Source organism: Amphiura filiformis, chromosome 4 (genome assembly GCF_039555335.1).
Source record: "Amphiura filiformis chromosome 4, Afil_fr2py, whole genome shotgun sequence".
Classification (NCBI taxonomy): domain Eukaryota; kingdom Metazoa; phylum Echinodermata; class Ophiuroidea; order Amphilepidida; family Amphiuridae; genus Amphiura; species Amphiura filiformis.
In genome coordinates this window covers 66,706,003-66,732,290 of record NC_092631.1, presented here as the reverse complement: position 1 = coordinate 66,732,290, position 26,288 = coordinate 66,706,003, and the positions used below count along the sequence as shown (strand labels likewise).

Sequence of the window (26,288 nt, the reverse complement as noted above, 5' to 3'; positions counted from 1 at the left end):
GCGGCTTCCATGTACACGAAACGGAACATTTGTCATCTAGAAATTAAGCTTCCTTCTTGAGCTCGGTTATACGTTGTGGCACGAGAAACAAACGGTACTCAGCTTAGCATTAAGTAATTTATAGCCGTATTTTCATATTTGTTCGGTTTCTGTAAACAAAATATGCATTTCAGAGCTTGAAATTTCGTTATTCAGACGGGCCATTATTTATGGGTGCAAAATTCGGCAGTCTCGCATCAAGAAATTCCGACCATGCTACGGCGGCGCACTGCGCACACTGCCGCACAGCGTCACCATCCCTATATCTTTGTGTCAAAAATTGATCATTACATAGTACACTTGTGACGCTATTAAGGACCTTGTGCAAAATAATACGCTCACTCTGGATGGTTTGTAGCTCGTCCACGCTAGCGGTTCCGGGCGTTGTCCCACTGCCTTTGCATGGCGATCGGAGTGTTATCGTCAGAGCACCTCGGACTAGACTCGCTTGCCAGTCCTGAATACGCCGTACCTATGTATATTAAGTTAAGGACTGGCTTACGCCATTTTGGATGTCAATGGGAAATACACACTTAACGATTTGCGCCGGTTAGAAAGTTGAAAAAAATCTTTAAAATGTCATCAATGTATATAAAAGTGGTACCAACCTTATTGTGCTTGCTAATTTAAGACTCGGTTGAAACAAAATTAAGGATCGAATGCATTTTAGTGTCCAAAAGGCTAAATTATTGTCAAAGTTCTGCCGAAATCGGCACCCTTGCGAAGGGTTCAGAAGAATTTGAATCGGGAACGAAAATATCCGATCTACTTTGCGATCAAGAACACAAAATTACAACTTTAAACATACTTTTAGCAAAAGACATTATTACCAAATAATATAGAACTAGCGGGAGACCCGCGCTTCGCGCGGGTCCCCGCTAGTTGAGTAAACGGGAGCGGCTAATAGTAAACGGGAGTGGTTAGTAAACATGGTAAACGGTGATGATAATCATGGTGTCTTGGTGTAGATTATTCATCCATAGTAATGATCATGTTACTGATAATCATAATGTTAGTTAGCTTGAAGTATATTAAAATGTATCCCTATTAACATTACAGTCACGCGGTAGCTGTGACCAGCAAGTTTTAAAAATAAACGGCTGATAAAGTTTTATTAAATTATTTACTGTCATAAATCAAGGATAACATTATTTCAAACATCTATTTTTCGTTTATTCGTTTTATGGAGTACTTCGTAACCCGATGACTTTCCAAGCTTAGAGCTGCTTGGCCCCGGGGTGGGCACTCACATGTTAAGGTGGTACGGGTATGTGCGGCGCTCAAGGGTCCCTTTTTCAGGCTCTCCGGCAGTTCCTTAAGCCCCACATTTGGATCTGCTCCAGTTCTTTGAGCCTTAAACTCGGACAATTGTAGCTCTTTCAGCTCAAATTTGGAAATAATTTAGAAATTTTTAGCTCAACAGCCTATAATTTGGCCCTAATTTCAGTTCTTCAAGCCCCTATTTTGCCCGAAAATCAGTTCTTAGTTCCCAAAGTTTGGGGCCCCGCGCCGCCACCCCCCTACCAAATTTAAGTTGGGGGCCCCCCGGGTGCTTGGCTATATTCATAAAAAGAAAGAAAATCCACCAAAAACCGTTGACAACGTAAAAAAGCAGCAAGTTTAAAAAGCCCCCACCTCGGCTCACTTTTTGAAACTTGGTCCCATTTTGAATATCAACAGCAAATCAGTGTTAGCTAATCTTTAAGTGAATATGTGTATTATGTTGTTACTCACTCAATCCCTCAGATTTCTTTTGAAACAGCTCGTGACAAAATGGTTGATTTTAACTTTATCCCAACACCCCCCAACACACATAAAACATTAATGTTAGAAGAGGTTGCTAGAAAACGTTTCAATTTCGGGTTATAATGGTATAAAACTTGTAAGCAACATGTTTAAAAGTTGCAGCAAAATATTTTAAGCGAGCCCGTGTTGTTAATAGCTAGGCCTACATTATAGCCAGGATTTATTTGCGGGGGCCGCAGAATTTCCAAAATGTGGACTTTCAAGTTCCACTAATTTGGGCTCACCCACGCGCCCAAGGTCTTAGCCAGCCATGCGTCCACCCGTCTTTAAGACGGCCTAATCTAATTTTAGACGGGTGGATTTAATGGATTTTACAGATGTGATAGCTCTAAAACAGATGATTTTAAGGTTATATGAACTTGAGACTAATTCAGAGTGACATGTAAAGGCCAAATCAGGACATATTTGACCCTAGTGACCCTTCCATGGGTATAGACAAGTTGTTTTATATTTGAGGGTCAAATTTTGGTGTCTGCTTGGACGGGTGGTTTCTGATTTCTGGCTAAGACTCTGCACGCGCCGCCCCTAACATTTAACCTTTTCGGGCTATACTGAACAGTTGAACGACTCTGTTGGCTACATTTTAACATTCTCAACAAAGTGGACTTTTTTGCAAATCTGTTACCCAATGACCGGCCCTTTTCATCAGCTTATGCCTACACCCAATGATCCCTCCCAATTCCTGGATCCGCCACTGTCTCATCTCAGAGAAATACAGTCACATACACATACGTAGGCCTACGCGCGCGCGGTAAGCCAACATTAAGTGCGTCTATACCATGCGCCGCCATGCGCGAAACCATGGTACGCGCAGGTGCGTGACTCGCCACTTACCGCGCGTGTTGGACATCGCTTGCATTTGACGCGTTTGCTGTCATGCCCGACCCATAAGGTTATTGACCTCAACGGCTTAACCTCAACGGCCTAGCAACCGACCAATTTTTTTGTTATTTCCATAGTGATTGAATAGTTTTGCAAAAATGAACGTCAGATGGTTTAATGGCAATATGTACCCGATCGATCTACGAATAAATCAGAGCTGAAAGTGAAAGCATCTCGGAGCCTGCTTCTGGACAAGATTTAGCGACTTCCTTTTATTTATATAGATAGAAAATTTGACATCATTTTCTCAAAATATTGAAGAAATTTGCTCACTAGACATCGAAAAAGTACGCAATTCAATTCCCGTTCAAACGTGTGGGAAACTGAAAGTGCATAATCCCCACTACCTCGGACTAGATGGTTAGCAGTACAAGTAAAGCCATGGCATATTATAACATTTGCTGATGCTGAGGAGAATGCCCTCAAGGCTCAATATTTTTCAAAATTCTGTTTTTTTACACGATCATGCGATTGTAATAAATTCAACTACCGGGTAACACTTATAACAGTATCTTGCTCGAGAAGTCTAGCCAAGAATTTGCTCACCGATAGCTTCACATTCTAGGCTAGAGACCATTGCATTCAAAATCTAGTCGGATTCACTGAAGCATGACACCGTGTAAAGCAATGGAAGTTGACAAGTAAACACAGCCGATCACGACAGGCGATCGCATCAAAAATGTTGCTAAAATTACACTTCAGCAAAATTTTAGACTGTCCAAAATAGGCAAATCTTGCTCGAAAGATACAGTCGACTCACGATCGAAATAACTTTCATCCAAATTTCAACATTATCAGAATAAATAACCTCGGTGCAAAAAACTACACCGCTGTCCGACTGAAAAACCATATAGCACAGCACTCTAGCATCGAATGCGTAACTATCATGGGCACTTTCGAAGCTAGAGTTCTCGAGTAAACAGAAACATACCCTCCAAAAATACAGACTTTAGGTACGGTACTGTAGTTTTTGTATAAAACGCATGAACCTTCGTTTAATTATTACGACTAGCGGGATACCCGCGCTTCGCTAGATGAGTAAATGGGAGCGTTCACTATAACAGGAAGAATTACTGAACAGGTAGAATCATCGAAAAGATACATTTTGATTTTCCGTTTCCATGTTTTTTATTTATTTAAACCCGTTCCCATTTTTTTTTTTTTTAAATCTGTTATTTGTTACATTTCCTTTTTAGCTTTATTTTTTTTTTTTTTGCTGCTTGTGATTTCCGGTTTCCATGTTTTTTATTTAATTCTGTTATCATTATTATAGCTTCATTTTTTTCTTACATTTCCTGATTAGTTTCTTTCCTTCTTAATTACTTGTACCTCTAGTTGTCATTTTAATTTCATTTTTCTTTATAGTAGTTCTACCGCTTCATTTTGTTTATACAACACACATATTTTTCCCGTATTCGTCCTCTCATAGCGTGTATGCGGAAGTGTTCATCTTTATCATAATCCCATGACCCGTCCATGTACCTTTTTGTCCTTTAATTTTTATTTATTTTTCGTTCTTTCTGTATTATCATGTCCACTGGTCTCAGGCTCGCAAGTCGCATGGCTCTGCGCCGTTTACGCGCGCATTGGCGTAGTGTGCATTACGCTTTCATGGCCGACGCGCTGCCTGCCAGCTGCAGTGACGCGCAGGCTGGCAACTGATTTTCATAACAAAAACCCTGTTTTTATCCATATTTTCACTCTTTTTGCAGCCAATTCTTGACCGATTTCAACCAAATAAAAGTCCAGGCAATTTCCCGTATATTCCTCGATCTCCCGTATGAATTTGGCGACATTTGGATCGAAACTGACAGCCTTTTACATAAACCACACACATACATACAACATTCCCCTATTTATAGTAAGATATTAATTTTTAATTTTTTCGGTTTTGTAGTGTCCCTGGACCTAGACCTAAATGCTAGGATCATTCATGGTTGACCTAAAAAAAAAAAAAAAAAATTGTTATTTTAATATGAAAATTGATAATTTGTATTCATGTCATAGTCTATTAATGATTTCAAAATGCATTCACTATGACATGAATACAAATTATCAATTTTCATATTAAAAATAACAAAATATCTTGAATTTTTTTTTTAATTTTTTTTTTTTAGGTCAACCATGAATGATTCTAGCATTTAGGTCTAGGTCCAGGGACACTACAAAACCGAAAAAATAAAAAACTCCGGGCAGGGTATTTCCTACCCGGGTAATGTAATCTCGGGCGGGTACCCGCTAGCCCGCCCGAAAATGCCAGCCCTACTGGAAACAAAAGTTACATGTATGTATAGGGGCAAGGAATCCAATTACTTAACTTACGAAGTTACGATTGATTTCAAGACTTATGAAGCTTCGTATAAAAGTTTAGTAAAATGGACCCCTTGTCTTGCTTTCTGGAAGATGCATACCGGTACCTACTGTAAAGTTTGTAATTTGGCTTATACATGTATAAGGCGGAAATTATTCAGCTTTTGTTACTACGCACATCCATAAAGTCCCAACTCACGCTCGCAACTCGCGTAAATTCGAAGCACACTAGCATAAGTATTGCGCCCAATTGCATGCATGCCATATCAATACACGTTTGAATTTGAATAAATTTGTCTGTCCCAATTTGACCTTCAAAACATTTACCAGACTCAAAGAGTTCAAATATGTGTACATCCATATCAAAAGGATGCACTTGTCGGCTGCTACATGTGTCTCATTTCACATAATAACTAGGAATAAATAACAGACTCATCTCCGAAGTGGAGGTCACTTCAAATTATCCCAAGTCACGTGGTTTAGGAATACAGATAATATTTCTTATACAATTTGACTTGGGATGATTTGAAGTGACATACACTTGATATGAGTCTGGTATTTATTCCTAGCTATTATGTGAATTGAGACACATGTAGCAGCCGACAAGTGCATCGTTTTGATATGAATGTAAAAATATGTGCTACTATAGCCTTGTTTCACAAACCTGGTCTACTAAAAAGGTCAATAGACTTTCTAAACACCTACAACTGTAATGTAGCATCTGTCAAAGGCATTAATTTTGTCCATCCCAGGAGCAAACTCCCCATCTAAAATGACAGTCAGAGGGGTGGCAAGCTAAGACACTGCTTCTTAATGAACGTTGACTGACTGAGGGCATCAGTGATCAGTCTATACCCAGTTGGTAGTCACTTTTGCAAAACATCAAATATGGTGGTAATTTTGTACACTGATCATGTGTGTGATTTGCTTTCTCGGGTTTTAGTAGCGACCCGACACACATTTGTATTGGTTTTTTCAACCATTTAAGTGATTTTAACTTTTGTCCATTTGTTAAAGCAATGCTGCAATCCCTCTGAGTTTTTCAATGTAAAGTGCCTTTGGCCATAGTAAAAGTTAAAACCGTATGGCCAGATTTCTAGGGCTACTGCTACCGAAGGTTTCCCAGCCATGTTTACATTTTATAAATTTTGTTTTTTAATTTGGTGTCAGCCATTTGATTTAAAATTGGATTGATTGAGCCCATATTGGCCGCGATGAGTTTTAAAATATTGGACAAGACATAGTTGTATTCTGTATTTTAAAACTCATAACGAGACCAATAAATATTGTGCGCAAAGCATGCAATTTTATCATTAGGCCTATTATTATGTTTTGGATCCAATATTTTCACACAATTGAATTCATCAAAACATAATAATGATGGAAATTGAATGTAAAAAAGTGGTGTAGCTGTAAGAAGTCATGCCTCCCCCCCCCCTGAAAAAGTCAGGACTGGAGTAAAATCAGGGACTGGTGTAAAATAAGCTGTCCAGGACTGGTGTAAAATAAGCTGTTTTGGGGAAAAAGTAGACTGCATTTGACTGAACTTGAAAAACAGACTTTTGACTGAACTTGAAAAATATTAGTAACTAGCGGGATACCCGCGCTTCGCGCGGGTCCCCGCTAGATGAGTAAATGGGAGCGATCACTAAAACAGGAGGAATTACTGAAAAGGTAGAATCATTGAAAGGTAAATTTTATTTTTCTAAACCTGTCCCTTCTTGCATTTCCATTTTCTTTTCAGTTTCTTCTGCACGGGCCTAGTTTGTTTCCATTAAAACAAAATGCTATTTAGCTTGTGATTTTCCGTTTCCATGTTATTTATCTATCTAGGCCTAACCCCATTCCCATTATTTTCTAAATCTATCCTTTCTTATCGTTTCCTTTATAGCTTCATTTTTATTAGCTGCTTAGCTTGTGATTTCCCGTTCCCTTCAGTTGTTATTTATTTTTCCTGATAAGTTTCTAATTTTAACTTCTTTTTTCCTTAATTTTCCTGATTAGTTTCTTTCTTTCCCTCTTTAGTTTGCTCCGTTTCATTTAGTTACTGTAACCATAACCCGTATAATAGGCCTACCATTATTTTTTGTCTTCTTCTTTTTTTTTTTTTTATTTAGCTCCTTTCTTTCTCTTCAGTTTCTTTTGCATAGGTCTATTTTGTTCCCATGCTGCTTAGCTTGTGATTTCCGTTTCCATGTTATTCATTTATTGAGCCCGTTCCCATGCATTATTTTATAAATCTACCATTTCTTACATTTCTCCTTTTAGTTTTGGCTTTTTTCTACATTTTATACCCATTTTTCATATTTCCTGCTTAGCTTGTGATTTCCCGTTTGAATTTGATCTATTTAATTCTGTTCTCATTATTTTGGGTTTTTTTTACATGAGTTAATTTATTTATTTATTTATTCTTTCATTTTTAGCTTCCTTCTTTCCTCTCGTATCCTCACGATTTTTATCATCTTGGCGGGTAATCTCTTAACCGAATCCAGTACCATGCATTATATAATCCACAACCCAACCCATCCATAGGCCTACCTTTTCAGTTTTGTCTTCCTTTCTTTTCTTTTCTATTTCTCTGGCACGGAAAGTTGGTCTGTGCATATGCACCCCCGATCGTCGTGCGCGTCACATTGCTCAATCACGCCGACGATTACTAACGCCAACACGCTGCTGCCAGTTAGTTACGGTACGCGCTACCACTACCCGCGCGGGTCCCCGCTAGATGAGTAAATGGGAGCGATCACTAAAACAGGAGGAATTACTGAAAAGGTAGAATCATTGAAAGGTAAATTTTATTTTTCTAAACCTGTCCCTTCTTGCATTTCCATTTTCTTTTCAGTTTCTTCTGCACGGGCCTAGTTTGTTTCCATTAAAACAAAATGCTATTTAGCTTGTGATTTTCCGTTTCCATGTTATTTATCTATCTAGGCCTAACCCCATTCCCATTATTTTCTAAATCTATCCTTTCTTATACGTTTCCCTTTATAGCTTCATTTTTATTAGCTGCTTAGCTTGTGATTTCCGTTTCCTTCAGTTGTTATTTATTTTTCCTGATGAGTTTCTAATTTTAACTTCTTTTTTCCCTTAATTTTCCTGATTAGTTTCTTTCTTTCCCTCTTTAGTTTGCTCCCGTTTCATTTAGTTACTGTAACCATAACCCGTATAATAGGCCTACCCGTATTTTTTTGTCTTCTTCTTTTTTTTCTATTCATTTAGCTCCTTTCTTTCTCTTCAGTTTCTTTTGCATAGGTCTATTTTGTTCCCATGCTGCTTAGCTTGTGATTTCCGTTTCCATGTTATTCACTTATTGAGCCCGTTCCCATGCATTATTTTATAAATCTACCATTTTTTACATTTCTCCTTTTAGTTTTGGCTTTTTCTACATTTTATACCCATTTTTCATATTTCCTGCTTAGCTTGTGATTTCCCGTTTGAATTTGATCTATTTAATTCTGTTCTCATTATTTTGGGTTTTTTTTACATGAGTTAATTTATTTATTTATTTATTCTTTCATTTTTAGCTTCCTTCTTTCCTCTCGTATCCTCACGATTTTTATCATCTTGGCGGGTAATTAATCTCTTAACCGAATCCAGTACCATGCATTATATAATCCACAACCCAACCCATCCATAGGCCTACCTTTTCAGTTTTGTCTTCCTTTCTTTTCTTTTCTATTTCTCTGGCACGGAAAGTTGGTCTGTGCATATGCACCCCGTCCGTGCGCGTCACATCGCTCAGCACGCCGACGTACTAACGCCAACACGCTGCTGCCAGTTAGTTACGGTACGCGCTACCACTGAGTTTTGACAACAAAAAATCCCGGGGAAAACCCGGTTTTAACCATATTTTCACTTATTTTGAGGCCAATTCTTGGTCTTGACCGTTTTCAACCAAATAAAGTGCAATGCGTTCCCTGTATATTCCTCAATCTCCCGTATGAATTTGGCTGTAATCCTAAACGACGATTCATAGGCCTAGAATAAATAATAAAATTCACGCGACGTAGCCTTAATCTCTTGGCTGCCAACTTCGGTGCAGTGGCGGAAAATGGGGTGCGTAGCTCTGCGGGGCTTAAAAGCTTCGTAAGATCATTCTTAAAGTGCGCGATGATGTGCATCTAGATAGCCTGAATCATTTCTTGGCCACCTCGCAGTTGGCAGAAAACAGGGCAATGTTGCTCTGCGTATGGTTTTTTAATGGAAATATTATTACGCGGTTCACACTGTCCTTATTACCCACAATGCCACTGCATGCGATTTAGCATAGCAACACGACAGTTTTTTATGTTATTCTCTTAGTTACCATCAATATTTGCAAAAATGAACCTCGGATGGTTTAATGGCAATATGTACCCGATCAATGTACGAATAAATCAGAGCTGAAAGTGAAATCATCTCTGAGTCTATTCGCGCACAAGATTTAGCGACTTCCTTTTATTTATATAGATTAAAGGAGTATTTTGTGATCCTATCATCTTCTTTTGATGACATTTTTCAGTGGATATCAATGAAAAAAGCTTATAGTCTCGCAGCAAACCTCCAGAGTCTGTATAGGCAATTCCTGGGGGCAATTCATCAAATGACTCACTGTACTTGACTGATAATTACCGGTATATATTATGTTCATTGTTTGTTTCAGTATGTTGTAGCCTGTGATATGGCACGTAGTGTATCATGGAGACGATCCCCATCAGATGCAGCATCTTGGCACCAAGACCAGTCACAGACTGCTATCATCTACATCCTAAGAGAGACTGGGCCAACTGGATTCTTACTCAAAGAAGAAGGAGAAACAAAAAAGTACAAGGTAGGAAAGAGATTGTACTTTTAAAATAAACATTGGTGTCAGGCATGAGAATTATCAGTTTTAAAACTGAATTCAGGTTTTTTTTTGGTCAAAATTTCTGCAACTTCATTTAATTTCAGCCTGTTTTTGGTACTTTTTGCCCAATTTCACTTTTTAGGAAAGTGAAGTCTCATGCCTGTGATGTGGGGAAGGGGTTAAAGCTTGTATTTGGCATCAAGATCAGTCACTGACTACTCTCATGATCTCATCTATGTGAAGAGGGTGCTGGCCACCTTTTTTTTATTAATCTAAGGGCCACATAACAAATGTCAAACATCTTGGCACTGTTGTTGGGCCACATGGGTGAACTGGGAGTATGTTTCAGGTGTGTATATCATTGGAAATACAACACATCTCACAGGGTTGATGATCTATGGGCTCTTGTAACATGTATACAAGTGTTTTTTAAGTGGAGAAAATTGTGCATCAGAGAGCAGAGCAAGCTGGAAAATTGTTTCCAGAGGATGCCTAAGGAGTACAAAGAGGCGGGCACTTGTCACTGACCGTGTCAGCATCCATTACTCAAAATATTGGTTCTGCCTTATCTCTATCACCTTATCCTCAGTGTTAATGTGCAGGGTCTTAGCTAGAAATTGAGGGTTGGCCGTCATTTGAATAAATTGACTGTCCTAATTTGACCTTTAAAAACCATTTACCAGACATCTATTATAGCCCATTGGGGGTTCAAAGAGTTCAAATATGTGCTGATATGGCCTTATTCTACAAATTGGGTCTACTAAAAAGGGCAATTAGCTTCTCAAAACATATAATTTATAATATAGCATCTGTCAAAGGCATTATTAATTTTGCCCGTCCCAGGAGCAAACTGGCCGCCTAAAATGACGGCCAGACGGGTGGCTAGCTAAGACCCTGTTAATGTGTATCATGTGATCAACCAACCATGCATACATGCATAGGTTGGATATGCAATGGAATTGAGTATTCTTCCCAACAAAGAAGCACTGAAATAAGGTGGGAGTCTGGTATAGGGCTCTGAAAGTTTGTATAAAAATGTCACATGTTCTGCTAAACAATGTAAATTGATAATTGATTGACCAACTTACTGTGAACTCTGTGAATTGTTAGTCTTTGTCAAAGACCTCACAATCCTAGAGGGGGGCGAGCGTCGAAGCCGCGAGCGGAGCACCGAAGTAGAATAATATAGATGGCGCTCCCAATACGGTACTCCAGGCAGAGCCTTGTTGAAAGGCTAGTGAATTGTAGGATATTAATTGGTTCCAACATACTGGTTGAGGACCTGCACTCCTAATCAGAGCTATCATTTCTATCACATGATTTCCTTTACATATACAGGTGTTTCTTGGTGATCCCCATACATGTACCTGCCCAGTATTTCATAAAGAAAAGGACCTTTGTAAACATATCTGCTGGTAAGTTGTGTGTGAGTTTGACATTTTATTTGTAAAGAAAATGGAATTCTATTGTGAAGATAATTACTCCTCCATATAAGCTATTTGTGTTGTGATAAAGCTTTTGTATTTTATTGTTCTATGCTGGTTTCATACTTTCCTGCCGCTTGCCGCTTTGATGACGATTTTGCTTCACTGCGCAGTTGCACCAGGAATGCTAGTGGTGACCAGCTGCAAGCTGATAGATCAATCACTCCACCACTTTTCTCAAAGCGGCAGATTGCTAGGAGTTGAATTCAAGTCAACTCGGGAGTGGTGTGGCCAAAGAGCACAGAGTGGTACTGTGCCAGAACATTGGCTTTCAGAGTCATTCCGCTGCCGCTTAGCAGGGTGCTGCTCAAAAGTATACGTATGAAACCAGCATTAAATGGCCATTTCTTTAGAACAGTAAGTTCAATTGTGATAAAGTTTTCATTGAAATAAAGCTCTAAACTTTAATATAGCGTATACATTTAAAACTAAATTTTGATTTTGCTTGACAAGAAGACTCATGTTAGCTTGATCGCATCATATTAACTCATGATGTGGTTTAATTTACGGACATCCATGATTAATGCTATAAACAAAATAAGATCACCCATTAGGTTTTTTGCTTCTAAGTCCCCTTAGCCAGTGGCTACAACCTCTGAGCGATTTTTCACCATTGTCAGACTTAACACAGTCTAAAAAAGTGATTTCCCTCACTCATTTTTACCCATATTATCGTTGTTGTTGCATTTTAAAGTTGGGCAATGTTTGCAACCCAAGTTATCAGTAATTTCCACCGCAAAGACATTTGTGTGTTTGTGTTTAACAAGTCAGTCCATGCGGACACACGCTTGAGTCCTGATGAGATCTGGCTCAAGCAAAATGCCCAAGCCAAGCTGAAAAGCTTATAATTTAAGCATACTGGCTTGTATAAGGCAAAAAAATTAACAGAATTGGAGAAAATGTCACTCCCAACTCCAAAAGAAATGTCACTCCCAACAAGCCAAGTGTATTTTGCTCTTAGCCCTTGGATTGAGAAATAAGACATTTTCTAAAATGTCTAATTTCTGTGGTTTATTTTTGCAGGGTTCTTTTGAAGAAATTCAGGGTACCAAGGGAAAATCCATGTAAGTAAAATGTTTCTGTATTTATAATCTAACAATGGACTGAGATAAGCATCTAAATGCATTATTAGATACATAGACAAATATGAAACCAATAGATGTGTCAAGGTACATTACATTTATTAGTTTCAATATATTTGGATTTATATTACAAAAACATTCAAATTACAGGTGAATTGGTACATTTGCTTCAGAATGGACTTGTTAAACTTCAGTTGTGCATCTTTACTGTAGCAGGAATCACCATTGCATGTTTTTCATCACTTTGAAACAGGGTGGTAAAGATTGTAAATGACCTCATCTTAGTTATGGTGTTGCGCTCCTTCTTCCTCCTTATCCATATTTTGACTGTCCTAATCCTTACTTCCAGCGTGGTAAATAAGGCGGGCCCTCGGGCCCGTAGCCCGTGAAAATCAATGCGGGCCCGATGAAAATGTGCCGTGCGGGCCCGCCTGGCCCGTGAAAAAAAAATTTAATTAAAAAATAAATTTAAGCTTACTGAAAAACGGGACTGAAAATACAAAAAATCTTCCAAGACATCGTCCATACTACGCCAATTCATAATGGAGATTAATTTTAAATGCATATTTTTTCAAGAAATGTGTTCATTTTCCACGCTCTTATGCCAAAATCAACATGATTTAGTGTGACTGAGAACTTCACGATCGCCAGGTCGCCATGCTTCTTGTTGTATTGAAACATCCTTCTTGTTTTACTAAGGTCCAGTGGGGGTGAACCAGTATTTCCAAATAGAGTAAAGTAAATAAAAATAAGTCATAATTTTGTTTGTGTGCACTTTCAAGGGATACAAATAGTAAGACAAAAAAATTATACAAATAAAACTAATATTAAGAATATTATTTGCACGAAAATGTTCACTTGGGCCAGCCAAAACTATATTTATTTGACACACTTTTTATACCTTGAACATCTCCCCCCTGTAAAAAATGGAATGGCTCAGGCTCAATGATGCTCATCTAGGTTTTCTGGAGGTCTTCTGGTGACGTTTTACTACATCAATAAAAGACCATGATTTTGGGATGTTTCTGTATTTTCACTACCAAAATAAAATATTGGCTATGGTTTCAGCTTACTCTTTGCTGAAATTTGAAGGATCTCAAAGTTCCAGAAACACAATTTTCCTGGATTTTCCCCGGCTGATGTCCATCATATTATTAAAATCACACTAAATACTCTGGCTGACGGCTCTGGCGATATGCTTATTTTACGTCGACTGTGAGTTTCTTAGCTGGGAAATTACTACTCCCAACTTTATTTTGGTAAATTTAAATATACTTTCTGTGAAAATATTTGCTAATTTAGTATGTTTTGACTTTGTAAATTCAATTTATTTGGGCCCGCAAAAGTTTGTGAGGGCCCCCAAAGATTCAAGAACAAGGGCCCAAATGGCCCGTGGTAATTTTTGCTTATTTACCACACTGCTTACTTCAAACACTGCCTGAGGTATGTACCAGGGGTGGGTGTTTGCATGTTGGTGTTTTTTGCTATAGCATGCCAGATTTATCTTGCCACAGGCTACCATATATGTTCAGATGGTGAAAGTTCCAAAAGTGTTTGCTGAACATCCACATTTTGTCAGTGAACACATTATATTATAATATAAGGTTCCCCCCTCCTACAACCATGAACTTTGTTTCCACATTTTGTGAGCTTAAATTCAACATATTAGAACCATGTACGTCCTTGGCTAAACCTTTTCCAGAGGGCACTGCTCACCTATTGAGATAATATATCATACAGGCCCCATTTGAGGTATAATGCCAGGTCCACGATGTGCCAATTAATTTGTCAGATTTGTGTTTAAAAGTCACATGGTTTCAATAGTGAAATGTTACCATTGTCATGTCCTTGGTTAATGTTTGCTTGTGTAATATCCAGGAGTCCATAATGGTTGCAGGTGCAGGAATAGGAGTATAATAGGTGTGTGTGTGCTTGCACATTGATTACATTTTTTTTGCATTCAATCACACAGTGTCATTTCAATTGGGTCTTGTGGAAAGAGAAATCAACGAGCTCCTTCAAGGTATAGCCAAAAAAGAACAAAGACCTACTAGACGAGCTATAGAACTTGCCAAGAAGGCTGGTAATCAACCTGAGAAACATGCTACTGGAGATGGCAGAGAGGTCCTACAACAGAAAGAAATTACAGAAGATGATGTTTGCCCGATATGCCAGGATGAACTGCTGGAGAAACGGGAACCAGTCACATATTGTAGGTAAGAGCCAGGCGCATAATGAAGGTGTATCTTCTTTTCCATATTGGTCCAGTTATGGACCTAATTATATAAAGTAAAAATAATCATGAAAAAAGTCACTGAAATTTAAAAAAAGTGTCGCTGAAATGAACAACATTGAAATATTCACTGAAACTGACACCACTGAAAATTTGATAATCTCAGTGGGATTAATGAATCACATTGAAATGATCACATTTTCAGAGGTGTTTCAGTGCATGATTATTTCAGTGTTTATTACAGTGATACTATTTCAGTGTTCTTTTTAGATTTCAGTGAGTTTTTTTTATAGTGTTAGTCCCTACTCTAATTAGCATTCCCATTCTGTTCTTATATGGCCTGCATGTAGTAAAGTGCCCCCCATTGAATATGGCTGTGGCAGTTGTGTACACAGTTCTTGTTATTTATTTTTATTTTATTTTCTTTATTGTGAAATAGCAAACATGTCCTTAATTTTGCCCCTGGCACAAATAGATTATATTCAATGTGTCAACAGACCAGGGTGTTCAGTTTTGTGTTTTTATTTACACCATTATTAAGCAATAGTGCCAACTTAGTGCCGAATAATTATACCAAAGGCTGTAGTCTATGCAGATGTCAGAATCTGTTCACTGCAATGGAAGGCTCTGTAAATCTACATTCTATATCTAGTTTGTATGCATTGTGGTATTGCCAGATTATATGCATTGTACTTGTGTGAAGTAAAGATCAGTAATCATCCCAATAATTTGGCCTGATTTTTGGCAGTGGATGAAGTCTATGTACTGCCCTTTTGCCCTTTCCCAAAACTCTACAATCATTTGCAATCTATCATTTCTTTTTATTTGTAGATATGGGTGTGGCAAAAGTACACATATCAGGTGCATGAAAGTTTGGGCTGAACACCAGAAATCTACCGGTGAGGTTGTCATCCGCTGTCCTCTGTGTCGGGAAGACTACGGCCAGTTGACAGACCTACAAGCAGAATACAGAACAGCAACACTACAAAAAACTAGACAAGAAAGACGTGATGATATACACATGGGAGTGGTGTGTAAGGGATGCAATCAGTCACCAATTACAGGGAAATGTTACAGGTAGGTAGGATCACTCCAAGTGGGAGTGTAAGGGATGTAATCAGTTATAGGTAGGTAGGATCACTCCAAGTGGGAGTGGTGTGTAATCAGTCACCAATTACATGGAAATGTTACAGGTAGGTAGGATCACTCCAAGTGGGAGTGGTGTGTAAGGGATGCAATCAGTCACCAATTACAGGGAAATGTTATAGGTAGGTAGGATCACTCCAAGTGGGAGTGGTGTGTAAGGGATGTAATCAGTCACCAATTACATGGAAATGTTACAGGTAGGTAGGATCACTCCAAGTGGGAGTGGTGTGTAAGGGATGCAATCAGTCACCAATTACAGGGAAATGTTACAGGTAGGTAGGATCACTCCAAGTGGGAGTGGTGTGTAAGGGATGCAATCAGTCACCAATTACAGGGAAATGTTACAGGTAGGTAGGATCACTCCAAGTGGGAGTGGTGTGTAAGGGATGCAATCAGTCACCAATTACAGGGAAATGTTATAGGTAGGTAGGATCACTCCAAGTGGGAGTGGTGTGTAATCAGTCACCAATTACAGGGAAATGTTACAGGTAGGTAGGATCACTCCAAGTGGGAGTGGTGTGTAAGGGATGCAATCGGTCACCAATTACAGGGAAGTGTTACAGGTAGGTAGGATCACTCCAAGTGGGAGTGGTGTGTAATCAGTCACCAATTACAGGGAAATGTTACAGGTAGGTAGGATCACTCCATGAGAGTGGTGTGTAAGGGATGCAATCAGTCACCAATTACAGGGAAATGTTACAGGTAGGTAGGATCACTCCATGAGAGTGGTGTGTAAGGGATGTAATCAGTCACCAATTACAGGGAAATGTTATAGGTAGGTAGGATCACTCCATGAGAGTGGTGTGTAAGGGATGCAATCAGTCACCAATTACAGGGAAATGTTACAGGTAGGTAGGATCACTCCAAGTGGGAGTGGTGTGTAAGGCATGTAATCAGTCACCAATTACAGGGAAATGTTACAGGTAGGTAGGATCACTCCAAGTGGGAGTGGTGTGTAAGGCATGTAATCAGTCACCAATTACAGGGAAATGTTACAGGTAGGTAGGATCACTCCAAGTGGGAGTGGTGTGTAAGGGATGCAATCAGTCACCAATTACAGGGAAATGTTATAGGTAGGTAGGATCACTCCAAGTGGGAGTGGTGTGTAAGGGATGCAATCAGTCACCAATTACTGGGAAATGTTATAGGTAGGTAGGATCACTCCAAGTGGGAGTGGTGTGTAAGGGATGTAATCAGTCACCAATTACAGGGAAATGTTACAGGTAGGTAGGATCACTCCAAGTGGGAGTGGTATGTAAGGGATGCAATCAGTCACCAATTACAGGGAAATGTTACAGGTAGGTAGGATCACTCCAAGTGGGAGTGGTGTGTAAGGCATGTAATCAGTCACCAATTACAGGGAAATGTTATAGGTAAGTAGGATCACTCCAAGTGGGAGTGGTGTGTAAGGGATGCAATCAGTCACCAATTACTGGGAAATGTTACAGGTAGGTAGGATCACTCCAAGTGGGAGTGGTGTGTAAGGCATGTAATCAGTCACCAATTACTGGGAAATGTTACAGGTAGGTAGGATCACTCCAAGTGGGAGTGGTGTGTAAGGGATGCAATCAGTCACCAATTACAGGGAAATGTTACAGGTATGTAGGATCACTCCAAGTCGGAGTGGTGTGTAAGGCATGTAATCAGTCACCAATTACTGGGAAATGTTATAGGTAAGTAGGATCACTCCAAGTGGGAGTGGTGTGTAAGGGATGCAATCAGTCACCAATTACAGGGAAATGTTACAGGTAGGTAGGATCACTCCAAGTGGGAGTGGTGTGTAAGGGATGTAATCAGTCACCAATTACAGGGAAATGTTATAGGTAGGTAGGATCACTCCAAGTGGGAGTGGTGTGTAAGGGATGCAATCAGTCACCAATTACAGGGAAATGTTATAGGTAGGTAGGATCACTCCAAGTGGGAGTGGTGTGTAAGGGATGTAATCAGTCACCAATTACATGGAAATGTTACAGGTAGGTAGGATCACTCCAAGTGGGAGTGGTGTGTAAGGGATGCAGTCACTACAGGGAAATGTTATAGGTAGGTAGGATCACTCCAAGTGGGAGTGGTGTGCAATCAGTCACCAATTACATGGAAATGTTACAGGTAGGTAGGATCACTCCAAGTGGGAGTGGTGTGTAAGGGATGCAGTCACTACAGGGAAATGTTATAGGTAGGTAGGATCACTCCAAGTGGGAGTGGTGTGCAATCAGTCACCAATTACATGGAAATGTTACAGGTAGGTAGGATCACTCCATGAGAGTGGTGTGTAAGGGATGCAATCGGTCACCAATTACAGGGAAGTGTTATAAGTAGGTAGGATCACAGTGCTTTGTTTACTACTAGAAGATGCTGTTTATTGAATACTTTGATAGCAGACTGAATCACAAACATTCAAAATATCTGCCAAAATGAAATGGCAGTATATGTTATATTGTTTACAAACATAGCAAAAGTACAGACAAAATAATCTGAAAACACTTCCTTATTCTTATAACATAAATGACATGTGAATGTTGCTTGTTGGGTTGTAGCTGGTGTTTGTGGTGCTAGGGAAATGATGGGGAATAGCAGCCCCTCCGGCCTATCTGCTCCCATGATGACTCTTCTTGAACAAAGTTTTGTGCAGAGTACATAACAATTTGCATAAATGTTACTAATTTTGTTGTAATCAGACCTTAAATGGTCTCATGATGACAATTTTTGATTGAAGCTCACAAACATTTTTACTAACACCGTTTCGAAGAGGCACTGAATTGATAGATTTTTTTTTATTTCCGTTCATAAATTGGTTGATTCAACGTCCCCAGCATCTGGGGCACATGACCCCTTATACAATTTTGATGTGGCAGTGCCTTTAACATGTTAAAGAAGCTGTGTTCAGTTAAATGCTCACTAATGTCACTGCCTCATCATGGTGGAAAGTGGTTTCTCAAAGCTTTACAAACTGATTATGCGTTCTCTCTCTTTTTCTTTTTTCTTTTCAGGTGCTCCCAGTGTTTTGATTTTTCTCTGTGTCACACCTGTTTCTCAAATAATGTACATGAAGAACATTCCTTCCAGTTTAGACAGGTAACATACTCCAAAAACTGTTATGATGTTTACTAAACATGATCCCACTCTCTTTGAACTGAAGTAAATGTATGATGAACTTGAGAATTTGGCATTCTCAACATCCATGTTCACGACTGAGAAATGTATGCACAAAAATCTGAGGAAGTTATTGTGCACAGTTGTGTTCAAGTTAACCTTGGACTTTGGCCTGAAATTTGATATGCATTTTAGATCATTTATCCTGGTGTGTGTGTGTGGGGGGGGGGGGGTATGTGTGTCATATGTGACACGATCTGGTCCATGGGGGCCAAAGGCGGCAAATTTGAAACTGAGATACAACGTCAAAATATGGAGTAAAAAACAATAAAATACATAAGAAAATAGACATCAAAAAGCTTCATAACTTTAGAACCAAGTATGCTAGACCTTTGGTGTTTTCAGTAAATGATAGCCTATTGTATGTGCAATGTAATAATTATAGTAACTCAATTTTCGAAAATGCTTCCTTTGGCCCCCATGGACCAGATCAGAAAGGTTTGATTATTTTTGCGTCTATTGGATTTGCACAGAATTGCGTATGCCTGAGCATAAAGAATTAAGATAAACTCTCTTGACATAGACAAATGTAGGATCTGATTCGTTGTAGGGGCTAGTTCAGTCAATATTAGTTTCAAAAAGTACAAAAATATGACATGTGTGAAGAATAGTGTAGTTTGGGATTGACGCATCTCTGAATGTCCCTTTAAACGGGTAATAGACATTTTCAAATCAATGTTTTCCGAAGAGAGCTGCCGTTTGTTTATGATGACCAAGTTTATAATAATATTGTGCATCATCACCCAGCTGTTGGGTACAGCATTTCTAGTTGCACTTAATGAGTGTCCTGAGACTGACAGGCATGTCACCTGTGAGAGCTAATGTGAATTTACCCAAGCTTAGGAAGCTTGTGTACATTTTATTACTCTGCGTATGAACTTGTTGCACATGACCTGGTTTTTTGAGGTGATGTGGGCCACAGGCACAATATATAAAGTGGGCAGAGGCATTTGGGTTCTGCCTAGGACTGGTTTCTCGCACTGAGGAGTTGCAGTGCACACGAAGCAGACACAGAGTGCGCAGAGGACTGTGGATTTCATAATGTCAGAGAGGGCCTGTCACAGTCCTCTCGAAACTGTACAAGTGCTAGTTTGGCCTAGTGCATTATGGTTCATCAATCATTTGGTTTTCTTTTGTTTGTGTTAATTGATACTACAGAAACCAACCCAGAGATGGCGACCAGCTCAGCGTGGATCAGGGGCTGCTCTACCTCAGGCAGTTGTGGAAGACTTACTGAGTAGAGACTTATCAGAAGATGATTATGACTTGTTGCTTCAGCTCGACAAGTAAGTATCCCAGGACCCCAGGGTCCATCTCTGATAAAAGTGTTTCCTTTGTGAATTAAAATTTTTTTGCATGGATGCTTAGGCACATAATGTCTAATTTGATAGCACTATCGGTGCCCTGATAGGTATTGATGGCTATTTTAATTCGTACCCAGAACATTTGCATTGTGTTCTTGTTTTGTATTTAAATGAAAAACGATAACACTATGCAAATGTTAATTATTATGCTTGGTACAATTGATTGTATCATCAGGGTTCAGGGTATGATAGAACGATTCATCGGTACCTAACCAGTTGTCATAGGACCAAATTAAACATGGTGCCTTAGGATTGGAAGCTGGCACCCAACGAAATGCTCACTGACTGTACCAGAATGATCTGCCATATTTAACTCAGCTGTCTCATTTATATTCTGACATTCCTATTACAGTGATGCAGCTAACAAACCTAGCAACATTCCAGAGAATGTTATCAAATCATTCCCAACGGAGACAATAAGACAGGGCAGTGCAATGCTGACACCAGGGACACAGTGTAGGGTTTGTCTTAGGGGGTATGAAATTGGACAAGTAGTCAGACGTCTTCCATGTAGACATAAGGTAAGACACGTAGAGACAAGACAAGTCAGTGTTAACACCAGGCATTATGTAGGGTTTGTCTTAGGGGATATAAAACTGGACAAGTATCCGGATGTCTTCCATATGATATTTTTCTTCCAAAAGGTAAGACAACTTTAGACTTCGTAAGTGAGTGTCTGGTACAGAGTGCATGGTTTGTCTTAGGGATATGAAATGGGACACATAGTCTGATGTCTTCCATGTAGACATAAAATAAGGCAACTTAAGACAAGACAAGTCAGTGCTGACACCAGACATTCAAAATGTAGGTTTGTCTTTGGGGATATAAAACAGGACAAGTAGTTGGATATCTTCCATGTAGACATAAGATAAGGCAACTTACGACAAGACAAGACAAGTCAGTACTGATACCACACACCAGACATTCAAAGTAGACTTGTTTTAGGGGATATAAAACAGGACAAGTAGTTGGATGTCTCCATAGGCATAAGGTAAGACAAGGTAAGTAAGTGCCTGGTACACAGTGTGGGGTTGTCTTAGGGAATATGAAATGAGACAAGTGTCTTCCATTTAGAAATAAGGTAAGATAACTTGTTTAACCTCAAATTTGATAGTGACATCAAAGTGGTTGCACGCGAGGGTGCTGACAAACCACCTTTGTACAGTGTGCATACATATGTTCTGCTGGATTAGGATAATGCGACCAGTGAAATACTCACCTATGTCAAACAAAACAAAGCAAGTGATTGTTAACACCAGGACACAATGTAGGGTTTGTCTTAGATGATAAGATGAGGTTGTCAAGTAATCCTCCATGTATAAACATTTGTTAAATGCACTTTAAGAATGTAGTAAAACTATGTGGTCATGATCACCTGTCTGGTATGCTTCATGAAAGAGAATAATTACCCTGCCTACTTTCGGGTTTTGTAAAATTGTCATTCTGTCTTCTATAATAACATCTTGGACATGACCGACCAATGGCAAGCCTGTTGGGTGTGTTTTCTGGATATAACCTCTTCATAATTTCTTCTTCTTTTTGATTACTGTGTAACATTCCTGGTGGAACAAGATGCATAGGATTAGTCCAAACCAAGACAGAGTTACCCAGTGTATTGTAGTTGAGAAAGTGATGCGTATAACTGCCCTGATCATCACCAGGAGGCCCCAGGTTAAGGGAGCACTCTAGGGGCACTAGCCTCATAACAACTTATTCAGATCAAGGTAAAGCTAGATATACATATATACCCAGCAAGATATACACTGCATATTGATAGATTGTTATCCTTTTTTACACAGTATCACATCTCATGTATAGACCAGTGGCTTCTCCATGAGCATCCAACCTGTCCTGTAGATGGCACTGTAGTATGGAACCCCCTCACTGCTGAAACACCTAGACAAAGACGACAACACCGCCCTCAAAGTCTAGATAGACAGAGTTCTACCAATCAAGAAGTAGCCCTAGAAATCCCAGGCATAGGTGTGTCTGTACGTCATGGTAGCCTGGATAGGAATATGGCTAGGCATGGTCATCAGAGACAACATGTTGAGAGGATTCCTGGAGATAATCAGGAAGGACTGGATCCTTTGTTTGCTCTAACAGGATCAGGGATATCTTCTAGTGCATATGGGAATAGGTAAGTCAGATATGTGGAATCTGTCTAAAGAAATTTGAATGGGAGAACTTGGACTCGGTGTAAACATGGCTCTTTAATAGAACATATGAAAATCTTATTTCAAAAAACAAAATATAATTGTTTTTAAAGTTTGTGTGGATTTATGTTTGTTTGTGTATTAAGGTTGGTCTTAGCGCTAGAATTATGAAAACTTGTGGGCCTCACAACTGCTCAATTGTAAAGTTGGTCTAAAGTATACATATTTAGAATGGCTAAAACTTGACGAATACATCTGTGACGTAAAATTTTCTTTAAAATGTGTATTTTTGGAGAATAGGCAAAAAAACCAACATTTTTACCCAAATGTTTTTGGGCAACATAACAAAAAAATAAACCTCTTTTATATAAAAAAAAAAGTGGGTAATGGTGAATCCAACGGACAAGGACACAAAACACATCAAGGATATATATGATACAAGAGGATTTTTTTTTGGCTATCGAACTTTGCCTACTTCTAATGCCTACATTTGCTGTTTTTGTCCCCCCCCCTGCATACTGTCTAGTTTGTATTTTACTTGTTTCCCCACATCAAGTTGGTGTACCTTGATCTCTTTTTCCTCTTTTATATACTTTGTCCAACCAACAATTTAGCAGTTATGAGGCCCAAAAGTTTTCGCTCATAATTCCAGGGTCTAGACCAACCTCAATTAAATCAACTTTTTTTCAATACATGCATTATTCAAATTTTAGAGAATATGAATATTCAATCACACATGAAATGCAGTAACAACACATAAAACACCAGCACAACACAGATTCTAAATAAATAAGTATTAATCATTGTCTCATTGACTTCTATCCATCTTTACCATTCGTTAGTGGATCAAGAAACACGTCAGCAAGAAATCCAAACCAGTCATCTCAAAGACGAGGAGGAACCAATAGACCACAAAGAGGTTCACTAGTATCCAAGAGAACAGATAATCACAGGACTACATCAGGTGATCATGTGAGATTAGTTAACTCTATGTCTGTGATGGGAGCTGGAGGAAATGCAATCAACAGACAAGAGGAACACACCAGACATGGTGATGCTGGGCGATTACCACAGCATGGTAGAACTGATGTACATGTTGGTAATCATAGACAAAACCCAGCAATACTTAGGAGGCCACCTGCTGGGTCTAATAGTAGACATCATAGTGGCAATAGTCAAAGTGACAGTGCAATACTAAATCAGAACCTTACCCATCACATGGACAGTCTAGCAATAGGAAACCCCCAGATGGCCTCATCACCAGGAAGAACAGGTGCAGCAGTTGCTACTGGTGGACCAGGTTGGAGACCTCCACCAGCAATGCTTACCAATGAAAGATCACATGTCAGTTCTATTCCTCTGCCGAGAGAAGCTGCAATGACTCCTGTTGTTGGAAATCAACAAATAAATATGTCAGGTAGAAGCAAGAAGCCACCATTACCAGATGGAGGAGGTGTAGGGGAAAGAGGAAGAAGGAATTCCAGGAGTGAAATATCTAGGAGAGGATCTAGAAGCTCCAGTGCATCAGGGAGAGGAAGGGAGAGATTGAATGGTGGGGAATCGCCACATAGACAGGTATGTGTTTATTACAGGCTATGTATGTTTGGGGGGGTCTTATCTGCAGATGTAACATGGAGTGAACAGTGGAACTAATAACTGATTTTAAACAAATATTGGATTACAAAATATGATGTGGAATAGATGGGCCTTGAATACGGATTTGGAATAAATATAAAGTATGTACAATGTATTAATTAGGAACTGAAAAAATCTGACAAATCTGCAGTTTATCCAAATTTATAGAAAACATTTAAATATTTGTTAGAAATTTGTGAAAAGGGCGTTTGATGAATATTGAATTTGAGGTTCTTTAAGAACTGGAGCATGTTCAATTGGGGCATTGTTATAGCATCATAGGGACACAGGGCACTCAATCAGTCTTGGTGCACCCAGATTGGATGACTTGCACTACGCCACTGCTGGGGCATAAAGAACTGTTGAAAAAGCATAACCTGAGAGGGAGTACATTTACTTTCATTACCATGTCAGTATTAGTGAGTGATCTGAGAATAATTAGTCCAATTCTAATTGGTTGGCACAGTTCAATGTCAACTTGAGTACTTATTTGATGCTTTTGTTGGTTTTTTTGTTTTGTTTTTCAGGGTTTAGATAACATGTTTCTTGGTTCACCAACTGGCAACCTTGTGATCTCTCAAAGTGCATCAGCTCCAGGTTCACCTAGCAACAGGGGTCGTAGATCAAATCATCCAAGAGTGCAGTCTAAGCCGGGTCATTCTTCAGGAGAAGGTGCTTCCCATGGTAGTAGTACAGAACCTTTGGATATGGCATTGACTGGGAACAGGGTAACTGCACCCACACCTTGAATGCAGATGTGTAGTTTAAAGCTGAATTTTCACGGGTTTGCCTTATCGTACCGATTCGTTGTTTCTGAAAAGAGATGGACAATGGGTATTCAAAAGCGAAGCATTTTTATACCAGTTTTCAAGCAACCACACTCAAGGCTCTTTGAAACATAAATCAGTTTCATGATTTAATGCATGATCTTGTAAGAAAATTACATAAAAAGTATAACCAATACAGAAACACTTAAGTTTTCTGTGAGTGATAATGACATTGGACCTTGGCCACGGCAATGGGAGACCATGTGACAATACCATACCCAAAGCCAAGAACTTGACAGGACCAGTGTTAAGACAAACATTCTCATTCTCTGTATTTGAAGAAAATCAATTCTGGTTACAATGACAATCAGAATCACAGAACATTTTGAACATCTGTGCAAGGAATTTTCAGATTTCAGAGAAATTTAAGGGTAATTTTGGCCTTCAGAAAAAAAAACACCCGACTGACTGACCCTACTTGAAAGGTTTGTCGGCCCATAGAACAGGGTTTTTTCGTCGCCTAAGAGGGATTCTTATTCCAGTTTTCCTTTTCAGCTTTTTTTTCCATGACAGAAAAAAATTATTTTAAAATAGAATAATATAAAAAGTTGGGATTTTAAAAAGCAACGCGCATGAGAGTCTTGAGAGACAAACTGTTTGATTGCCTAATATAATCACTTCGCTGACAAATAGTATTATTCCTTGAACCCACTTAATGATGTATGATGCATCTATTGTGTCGTGTAATACGGGTAATACATTATTATTCTATGCCTAAAATAATGCATTACATGACAAAAGTAATAATACCTCTATTCTCATTCTGTAACACTTTTGTATTCAAATAAGATATTAATAGTAATAAGATAAATACATGTAGAAGTAAAATCCTAGCTTTTTGCAGATGGAATATATTTTGAATTGATCCGTCCTGTTGTCAGTGTGCAAATCAGACTGGTTAGAGCAGCATGTGTGTAGAGCAATCCCTGCTGTAGCCATGTTTTACATTCTAATGTAATATGACAAGGAACTGGTAGAATTGCATATAGATATTTGAAGTGTTTGGGAATACAAACATATATGAACGAGGTGAAACTGCTGTAGAGTCTTGGTTTCATTCCTAATAAAATGTGACCTGCTACCACGAAATCAGCGTGAAGTTGCAAGGAGTTAGTCACTTCAAACACCCTGGGTACTGCGTTGGTGTTCACTCACCTGTTAAAGCCACTAAGTATGTCTGTATGTCCTTTGTGAATGGGGCATAATGGGCCATTCAGGAAGGATAATACTACTGGCTTGTACAGGTGGCGGCAAACAAAGAACATCAACTTAGTCAGACCAAATATCTCGAAACTACATGTACCAACAAAATGAGTATAAAGTCGCAACGACTTTAAGCTGATTTTGTG

The 26,288-nt window shown here is 39.1% G+C and overlaps 1 protein-coding gene across 2 annotated transcripts; it reads left to right on the top strand.

Annotated features, from left to right (window-relative positions):
• LOC140151242 (E3 ubiquitin-protein ligase ZSWIM2-like) lies at positions 1–26,288 on the top strand. Of its 2 annotated transcripts, none has more exons than XM_072173512.1 (12): positions 1–94; positions 9,680–9,847; positions 11,201–11,277; positions 12,370–12,410; positions 14,401–14,644; positions 15,493–15,738; positions 18,795–18,879; positions 20,116–20,243; positions 20,674–20,842; positions 22,121–22,461; positions 23,320–24,052; positions 24,640–26,288. In XM_072173512.1, exons 2-12 carry the CDS (start codon positions 9,698–9,700, stop codon positions 24,859–24,861), a joined length of 2,436 nt encoding a protein of 811 aa, XP_072029613.1. In that variant the 5' UTR covers positions 1–94; positions 9,680–9,697; the 3' UTR covers positions 24,862–26,288. The 2 variants fall into 2 exon arrangements, with proteins under 2 accessions (XP_072029613.1, XP_072029614.1); XM_072173513.1 differs by having other exon boundaries at positions 8–113.

Bases quoted from the DNA above. Each gene is read 5' to 3' on its own strand.
- LOC140151242 (XM_072173512.1), top strand. From the start codon at position 9,698: ATGGCACGTAGTGTATCATGGAGACGATCCCCATCAGATGCAGCATCT. The intron at 14,645-15,492 runs GTAAGAGCCAGG...TTTTATTTGTAG, and splicing joins GAACCAGTCACATATTGTAG to ATATGGGTGTGGCAAAAGTA. The intron at 22,462-23,319 runs GTAAGTCAGATA...ACCATTCGTTAG, and splicing joins TCTAGTGCATATGGGAATAG to TGGATCAAGAAACACGTCAG.